The sequence below is a fragment of the Chionomys nivalis genome, chromosome 12 (assembly GCF_950005125.1).
Source record: "Chionomys nivalis chromosome 12, mChiNiv1.1, whole genome shotgun sequence".
Classification (NCBI taxonomy): Eukaryota; Metazoa; Chordata; class Mammalia; order Rodentia; family Cricetidae; genus Chionomys; species Chionomys nivalis.
In genome coordinates, this window is record NC_080097.1 from 34,908,403 (window position 1) to 34,917,727 (window position 9,325).

At 46.3% G+C, this 9,325-nt stretch overlaps 1 protein-coding gene across 1 annotated transcript; it reads right to left on the minus strand.

Moving 5' to 3' along the window:
- Positions 1 to 310: 310 nt before the first annotated feature.
- Kbtbd7 (kelch repeat and BTB domain containing 7) lies at positions 311 to 4,320 on the minus strand. Its single transcript, XM_057786670.1, has one exon. The coding sequence runs from the start codon at positions 4,023 to 4,025 to the stop codon at positions 1,932 to 1,934; it is 2,094 nt and encodes a 697-aa protein (XP_057642653.1). The 5' UTR covers positions 4,026 to 4,320; the 3' UTR covers positions 311 to 1,931.
- Between the last annotated feature and the right edge of the window lie 5,005 nt (positions 4,321 to 9,325).

The window sequence follows — 9,325 nt, forward strand, 5'->3', positions numbered from 1 at the left end:
TGAATTTGAGAATCTGCCTTTTGTACATCAATTGTAGATTTTAATTGTGCAGATGAATAATCTGGTTGAGATACGTATCACTAAGTTTCCACCTCACAAAACAGTTGTCAACAGAAGTTACTGTGGAAGAAAAAGTTGGCCCCCACACAGGGAAAAACAGCTTTCTAAGTTAGGGATAGTTCTTATAACATTCCCGATATCGATGGAACAGAATTTACTTAGGCCACTGAAGCCTATCTACACTTGAGAAACCATTGAGCTGAATGTACTTCCACACAGCTAATCAAAATGACAAATAATACATTATCTGTGGCATTTTGTTTTGTTATTTTATTTTGTGTTTTTCATTAAAAAAAAAAAAAAAAAATCACGTCCCTGTCCTGGAGCAGATTCTTCTGTCCTCTACAGAGATGAGCATTTTGTCACTAGAGAATAAAAAGGAATTTGCATGTTATTGAAGAAAGATTCAGGAAGATAATTCTAAAAGAGTATAGAAAACTTTATAGCATAAAACATTTGTATATGTACACCATTTGTCGTGTATATGTATTATGACAACCATATGTATTAATAAACCTTCAAAAGGTAAGCACCTATAACGTAATAATGCCAGTTTTACGTGGTTTACTTTCTGGACTTTCCCTTACATATGGTGACTGAAACAAAAACTGGAGCATAACTCACAGTGAAATACAAAATAGAAACAGACACCATAATTAAAATGGCCATGTATACCACTGTTTAGGAAAAAAAAACCGGAACATACTTTTAACTACTGGCCCCAAATGCCACCCGCCGTCCTCTTAAGTCCTTTAACTCTCAACTTCTAATACAAAAATATCTTCAAGCTGAAAACCAAGAACATTTACAGTAACTTAAAAAATGGACAATAGTTCAATATTACACAAAACAGTTCTCTAGACAGCTTGAAGTCTGAAAGTTCTTTGCTGGCACTTGAGCTGATGAACACTACAACCACTGGTCAATAAAATACTGCCTTTAGCTTATACATATTTTCAACACCAATATTACTTCACATACATCAAAGAATAAATCACTTTCTGCTGATAAAAACCTCTAAGATGAATACTAAAACTATATAGCCAAAATATTTTAGGGAAGCAAACAAACTTTTTAAGACAGTGCATGACCAATGAGAAATTTACATTATTTAATCATGTCCAGTGAAGAAAAGGGTTGTTCCTCTGAGTCAAAGCATTTAACATGTACAGATCAAAACTGACTTTATAAAGCAAGTTATCTTTTTCATTTTTTTTTTTTTTTGGTTTAGAAGGGTGCTTAGTGACACTACTAAATTTTTTTTTTATTTTCAAGGGAAGAAATAGGACATATTTAGCACATATAAAAACAGTGGAATCCTGATTTTTAAAATTTTCTGTGACTATATAAGCCCACTGAACACATTATCAATATGGAATCAATAGTTACCTTACTAACATTTCTTTCTTTGCAGAAAGGAGAGCATAGTAAATTTTAATAACTATAACTGAGAACACTACAAACCTACTTAAAAATGTAACCTTTCATTTTTCTGAAGGAAAATGTTAACACCTTCAAAATCCAACAATTCTCAGTCCAGTTTCCCCAGTAACAAATTAAAGATCTTGTAGCACTAGGCAAGATTTAACTAAATTAGGAAAATTAAAATATGAACATACTAATTAACAGCAACAACAAATCCACTAACAGGTCACTATGCATTTTAATCACAGACTTCCAGCCCAGTAAATTACTCAAATAAGTTGATTTCAAGTCAAAAATGTATAAATTTTGTATACTGTATTAATATTTCAAATTGCTACCCTTTCTAAACCAAATCTCCAGTCCTAATCAACTTTGTCTTTTACAGGAAAAGGTATCATTTTAAGATACATTCCATACAGTAGAAACATCTTCCTGTCTCCAATGATTTACAAAGAACCCTGCTGATCTGGTGCATTTCGCTGAGGAGCAACCTGAACCCAGACTTCATCGTCAGAAAAGGAACTTGAACTTCCTGACTCCGAGTCCAGTTCGCTGAATCCATCCAGGTCCCACTCAGTGCTAGACTCACTCCTTGCATCATCTTCCTCAGTGATGAAACTCTGACCGGGTTCAAGACAGGAAGGATAAACGCGAGCGCACAAGCAAATAAAGCCAGAGTCAAACTGCAAAAGGCCTAACATGGTACCTATGTTAATCCATAGGTCTTCCCTAGTATCGTATTCATAGACTGTCACGCGGTTCTTCTTCCACTGGGGGGTGGTAGAGGTGATGAGGAGCAGCTTTTGGTCGTGATTGACAATCTGGTAATTGTGAGTCTCTGAGTCCAGGGGAATATTACAAATCCGCCTCCACTCTCCTCTGGCTGGGTTGTAGACCTTCATGACTGGGATGTCACAAATACAGTATATCTCATCTTTGAAGACACAGGCTTCCTGAAAGTCACTCCGTTTAAGAGACGCACAATTCAGCCACATATTATGGCCAGGGTCGTAGCAGAGCATGCGCTTACTGTTGACGGCGTAAAGATAGTTCTGGACCACTATCAGTTCAAAGGAATAAAAGGAATGGGGTACTGGGGCCACCAGCGCCCACTGGTTCCTCTGAACGCTGTAGCATTCCACTTCCTTCAACTTAACTCCAGTAATCGGGTCTCGCCCGCCCAAAATGTAAATGTAGCCATTCAGATAGGCCACGTCCATGCCCTCCCGACACAGCAAGCGGTCCGCCAGTTGATGCCAACTATTTTGGGCCGGCTTATAGACCCATAGGTCTTTCCTGGGCTGGGCGGCGAGATAGATGTCATGATCTGGAGAGACACACACAGCCGAGGAAGTAACTGTTTTCGTGTGTGCCAAGCTGGTCAAAGGAGACGGCATTGTGTAAATATCTCCCGAATAGGGGTCGTAGCACAGAAAAGGATCTCTGGGGTGTCCGAAAAAGATCACCATCTCTTTGGCACACATACCCAACCTCTGGGGTGGATTCTCTGCTACAGACACCACAGAGCTACTGCTGCTGCTGCTGCTGCTATTGGCGCTGCTGCTGTTGCTGCCACCACCGTGGCTGCTGTTCGGCTTGGAGGCCACTGACTTGTACAACCGATCCCCGAAGCGCAGCTGCAGGAGCGCCCCTTCGATAATGTCCAGGCAGTACTTCTTCACAATGGGCTTGGTCAGTAGTCCTCCCAGGTAGTCCTGATCCTCTGCCGGGAAGTGTGCCCAACGAACGCACTTGAAGACTTCGGCAGCGCTGGGGCCCCGCTCTTTGGGAGCAGCCTCGAGCCACTGCACGGCCACGTGACACACCGTCTTCTCGCTCTCCACGTCCAGACTGTCCAGGCGCAGGACGGCCAGCAGCTGCGCCAGGGTCAGATCGGCCAGCGTCTCCTCCCGAATGGAGCCCATCCTGCTGAGCTGCTTGAAGTTGTGAGCGATGAAGGACTGGGCCTGCGAGCGCAGCTTGTGGTGGTCAAAGGCGTCGGCGAACTTGAGGATGGCCGTGCAGTTGGTCAGGTCCAGGCGGCGGGCGAGGAAGGAGGCGCAGGCTTCGCGCACGTACTCCAGCTGCAGCATGTCGGACGCCGCGTACAGGCGCTGCACGTTGGCCTCGCTGAGCGCCACGCGACCGGTGTAGCAGTAGTCGACCAGGACCTCGAAGGACTCGGCGTCCACGTCGTGGATGGTCACGCTGGCCTGCTGGCTCTCGTACATGCCGCCGGTGAACATGCTCTTGAAGTAGGGGCACGCCGCCGCCAGCACGTTGCGGTTGCACGAGAAGAGGCGGCCCGTGCCGGGCCCGCTGCCGGGCGTCACCACCTCGATGGTGACATCGCACAGCAGCCGCGCGTCGTAGAAGGACTTGAGCTGGGCCAGCAGGGCTGCAGAATGGGCCGTGTCCTTTAACTCCTCCGGGCCCGTGAAGAAGGCCGACACCGAGGGTTTGGAGATCCTCTTGGGTCGCCTCCCGCCGCGGGGACTGGAGAGTCGGCGAGAGCGCGGGCCGTCTTCCCGGGACTGCATGGCTGGAGATGGCGGCGGGGCGCCGAGGGCGAGAACGGCTGCAGACGCCCGGCTCCTCCTCACGCCTCCCTCGCCGACGCCGACGGAGGCGTCCCAGAACAGACTCGGCTCGCGGCCGCAGTTACTCCGCTTGAGCCTCCGCGGCGGTGCCTCCTCCCTTTATCGCGTAGCCCCGGCCTGACTCACCGTTTCCCTTCGCGCCCTTTCTCTGCTCCGCTCACCCCCACACGACCCCGGGCTCCAGCCGCGAGAACAGCTTCTGCCGCGCTGGCGAAACCGGTAGGTGCCCGGACGAACTACTCTTCCCAGGTTGCCTTTCGCGCGCCTCGATGCACGACGGGATCAAGGCTCGCGGACCAAAACAGAGGATGGGCCGCAGCAGCTTTGCGTCTTGGGAGTTGTAGTTTGGGTACTGTTTCTGTTGACTCCTGTCACAGAGGTGGAAAGCAGTTAGTATCGCGAATTTGATGTTTAAGATTTCAGCCTAGCCTAGTGATCCACGCCTTTAATCCTTCACTGGTGGGGCTGAGATTGGAGGATCTCTGTAGATTTGTGGCCAGCATGATCTACATAGTGAGATTAATAGCTAGGGCTGTTACAAAGGGAAATCCCATGCAGGTGGGTTAGGGGTGGGGGTGGGGCGACACAACAACAAAAAAAGCCTAAATAAAAATGCTTCCAAGTTCAGAGTAAAAGTACCCATTCTACATTCTTTGTGACTAAAATGCAAAATCAGCTTTTTTAAAATTTAATAAAAGACAACTGGGCAGTGATGGGGCACGCCTTTAATCCCAGCACTCAGAAGCCAGAGGCAGGAGGATCTGAATTTCAGCCTTGCCTGTCTACAGAGTGGGTTTCAGGACAAACAGAGCTACACAGTGAAACTCTAGAAAAACCGAAAGGAAAAAGAGACATCCACTCGTTTGAAGCCATGAGCCATGACAAAAACAAAACTAAATGTCTGTAAATAACTTTTGACTTCTTTCATTTGCTCTTTATTTAGTGTTTTTGAAAGAGGGTTTCTCTGTAGCAGCCCTGGCTGTCCTATATTTAACTCACTAAGTAGATAAGGCCTCCGAGAGCAACGCTGCCTGGCTCCCAGAGATCCGCCTGACTATGCTTCCCTGGTGCTGGGATTAAAGGCTTGTGCCACCACTGCCCGGAACTGATGGATCCTTTTTAAAAGTTTAATTTGAATTTTTATCACATTTTACGGCATTTATGCGTGCACGCCATTGCAAGTATGAAGGACAGCAACTTGAGGAAGCCTGCTTTCTCCTTCCACCATGTGTGTTCTGGGGACCAAACTCAGGCCTTAAGGCATGTTAGAAAGCTGAGCCATCTCACCCACCCTCCAGTGTCAATTTGAGAAACCAGGAGCAAATAGTAATGCAGGGGAGCCTTGTCTTGGAAAAAGCTTCTGTGAAAGTTAGGCTGGAGTTCTTAAGCCACACACAATACAGCAATCCAATAAAAAAAATATATAAAAAACAAAGTATCGGGGCTGGAGAGATGGCTCAGTGGTTAAGAGCATTGCCTGCTCTTCCAAAGGTCCTGAGTTCAATTCCCAGCAACCACATGGTGGCTCACAACCATCTGTAATGAGGTCTGGTGCCCTCTTCTGGCCTGCAGGCATACACACAAAACAGAATATTGTATACATAATAAATAAATAAATATCTAAAAGAAAAAGTATCAACAAAATCACAAGTTCCTGCACATCCAAATACAGTGTGTAATGGTCTGTACTGTCCCTTTAAGAGACAAGCCACGCCCACTCCCCCTCCAGCTGAGGCAAGCTGATGTTTAGTTTCTAGCCTGAGTCCCTTCCTCCCTTTCCCTCTCTAAGGCAGTTGTCTCTCCCTTCTTCCCATTTCTCCCCCCCCCATCAGCCTCTCTCTGCTCTTCTCCCCTTTCCCTCCATAAATAAATATCCAACCTCACTCTGCATGGCATGCCTATCCGTCTGTCTCTCCTCCCTCACATGGCTCCTGCTGAGGCTGGCTGCCCCATCGAGGTCTCTCACCCACCCCTCGGCTCCCTGCCTGCCCCTGGTGGGCCCACTGCAGCCACTTGGGGAACTGTGCTGTCCCTGCTTGGGACTAGCTGCTCTTGGGACCTGCTGCCTGCCGCCACTTTGGAGACCTGCGCTTGGTCATGGGACCCACTGCCTGCTGCAGCCACTTGGGGACCAGCAGCATTTTTATTTAAACCGTAACAGTGAAAATAAACAAAAATGTAGGCATTATTCTGGGGAAAATGTGGCATACGCACACTGGCAAATAAAAACACATGCGAAAGTGTCCATCTGGTGAATGTAGTCAATTCACAATGAGGGTTCATCTCACACTCACTAGAATATCTAAAATTAAAAGGATAACGATGCTAAATATTGATGAGGATGATGCCACTGGAATCTTACATACGGAGAGTACAAATGGGAACTGCTGTGACTACATTAAAAAGACTCTTTGGGGGCTGGAGAGCGGTTAAGAGCATTGCCTGCTCTTCCAAAGGTCCTGAGTTCAATTCCCAGCAACCACATGGTGGCTCACAACCATCTGTAATGAGGTCTGGTGCCCTCTTCTGGCCTGCAGGCATATACACAGACAGAATATTGTATACATAATAAATAAATTTTTTTTTTTAAAAAGACCCTTTGGTAGTTTGAACATCAGGTAATTTCACTGCAAGACCCTAGGGAAATGGTAGCATCTACTGAAACGTGAATCTCATTAGTCTCAATCAATAAAAACCCAGAGTCAGATATCGGGAATGAAAGCTGAAAGATCAGAGAAGCCAGCCACAAGAGAGACTTACTTCTCAGACATTCTCTCAGAATGGGGTAGACCTTGTCTCAAGAAGTCCTGAGACTGAATGGGGGAGTGATCCTGTCTCCACCTCCCTAATGCTGGGATTAAAGGTGTGAGCCTCCCAAGTACTGGGATGAAAGGTGTGAACTTCCCATGTGCTGGGATCAAAGGTGGAAGCCAACATCACACAGATCTGTTTCTCTTTTAGACTGGTTCAAGCCGGGCGGTGGTGGCGCACGCCTTTAATCCCAGCACTCGGGAGGCAGAGGCAGGCGGATCTCTGTGAGTTCGAGACCAGCCTGGCCTACAAGAGCTAGTTCCAGGACAGGCTCCAAAACCACAGAGAAACCCTGTCTCGAAAAACCAAAAAAAAAAAAAAAAGAATTGTCCATCCAGATGGCAGACTCCCAGGCCATGAACAGTCGTCATGAAAGCAGCCAGTCTTGGTTGAGGGTGGAGCTGGTGGATTGCTGGACTGGAAAGAAACGTGAGGAAAGTGCACGAGATGGAGCGAAGGTTTCCTTCTGTTTGAGCAGGTGTTCCTACAGATGGATGCAACGGGCAAACTCAATGCAATGTATTCAGATCGGAGCTTTCAATGTACAATAAATTATATCAAATGTCAGGAGTTAGGCCGGGCGGTGGTGGCGCACGCCTTTAATCCCAGCACTCGGGAGGCAGAGGCAGGCGGATCTCTGTGAGTTCGAGACCAGCCTGGTCTACAAGAGCTAGTTCCAGGACAGGCTCCAAAACCACAGAGAAACCCTGTCTCTAAAAAACCAAAAAAAAAAAAAAAAAAAAGTCAGGAGTTTCCTCATAATCGTTGGCACTAAACAACTTTCAGGAAACTTTTCTAGGAAATCATCTCAAGCATAGTTCAAATCATAAAGCAAGGTTCTTTTCAGCTAGAAGTTTAAAGGTCAACATCATTGCAGCTCATGCAGACGATTGCTGCAGATGTGGTCCTCTGCATCCCTAGGCGATGCTCAATGATGCACAAACCAAAGTCACAGGATGGCAGCACGCACTTAGGCATCCTGCCACAGCTTTATCCCTAGCATGCTCCTTGTCACTGGCTTCTCAAAGTTTTCGATTCAAGTTTTCTTGTAACTGACATAGTCGCCTATAGCAGAATCCTTATTCGTCTCTGTTCATGAATGTTTTCAACATGGGATCAACTCAAGGCTCTTCTGAGAAGGTCAAAGGTCTCTTACTTCATACTCCACCATTTCTGTGCTGGTTGACTTCATTCCTGCTCTTTCCTGGTGTCTCTCATGGAGCAGACCTGTCGGAGATCAGCTTCGACAAGGATACCACTTACCAGGGTAGGTGCATGGGGATTAGAAAAATAGTAAAGAGAACGAAGATGAGAGTGAACATAGTAAGCACAGGACAGTACCGGGAGGGAGTTCCAGTGAATACTGAAAATCACTTGCATTTAATTTCCATTTGATTAAATATTCCGACCCCTAAAGGTAGGAGTAAGATAAAAACTGCATTCACATGATACAAGGGATGAACTGACCAGTTGAAAGATTACAGGGTACTTTCTTAGTTAAACTTTCTGATGCTAAAACAAGACAAGTAACACTCACAGCCTAGACCAAAACATTCTCTAGGCAAACCACTCCCTGGGTGGAATCCAATGTTATCACACTAAGGGAGTAGGAACCTAGTTGGATCCTTAGACTTTTGTTTGAGACAGAAACAGATCTACTTTTTTTTTTTTTTTTTTTTGGATTTTCGAGACAGGGTTTCTCTGTGGCTTTGGAGCCTGTCCTGGAACTAGCTCTGTAGACCAGGCTGGTCTCGAACTCACAGAGATCCGCCTGCCTCTGCCTCCCGAGTGCTGGGATTAAAGGCGTGCGCCACCACCGCCTGGCCAGATCTACTTCTTAATACCTGAACTACCAGGTCTGGTTATTAGCCACACCTGTTGTCTGAACTGTTGACAATATCCTTGAAGGAGCAGAAGTTCCAACTCTCTGCCCTTTAGTCAAGGTAGAATGGACCCACGCCTATGGGCCCCGTCAAGACCCTTTTGTCTCTCCCTAGGATTCCACTCCAGATGGGCGTCCCTAGGCTCCCTTCTTTGAGCAGATTGAACTCAGCTTTCTGCAACCCATTTTCCTAGCTTTTATTCTAATCTTGCTAATGTAGACTATATTTTACCTGTTTAGCCTTTAAGGCAAGGAATATACACTTCATTAAAAGGCTGCATAAAAAACACAGTACCTGCTCGCCTCAAAACGTAGGCTTCAGTGCCATTTAAAAGTGAGTCACCACTACCTCCTCTTCAACTTCATCTGACACCCACAGTCCCCCTGTTCCTGCCAATCAGTGTCAGGTGCATCGGCAGGCACTTCCATTTCTACAGCCTGGCTCATCTCTACTGCTTTTACGCCGATTTTTGGATAGAGTTCATTCCATTTTCATATTCAAAATGATTCTACATCGCCTTCTAGTCATTACTTGCCATTAGAGTTT

Coding starts and splice junctions, on each gene's coding strand:
- Kbtbd7 (XM_057786670.1), bottom strand. CDS start 4,025: ATGCAGTCCCGGGAAGACGGCCCGCGCTCTCGCCGACTCTCCAGTCCC.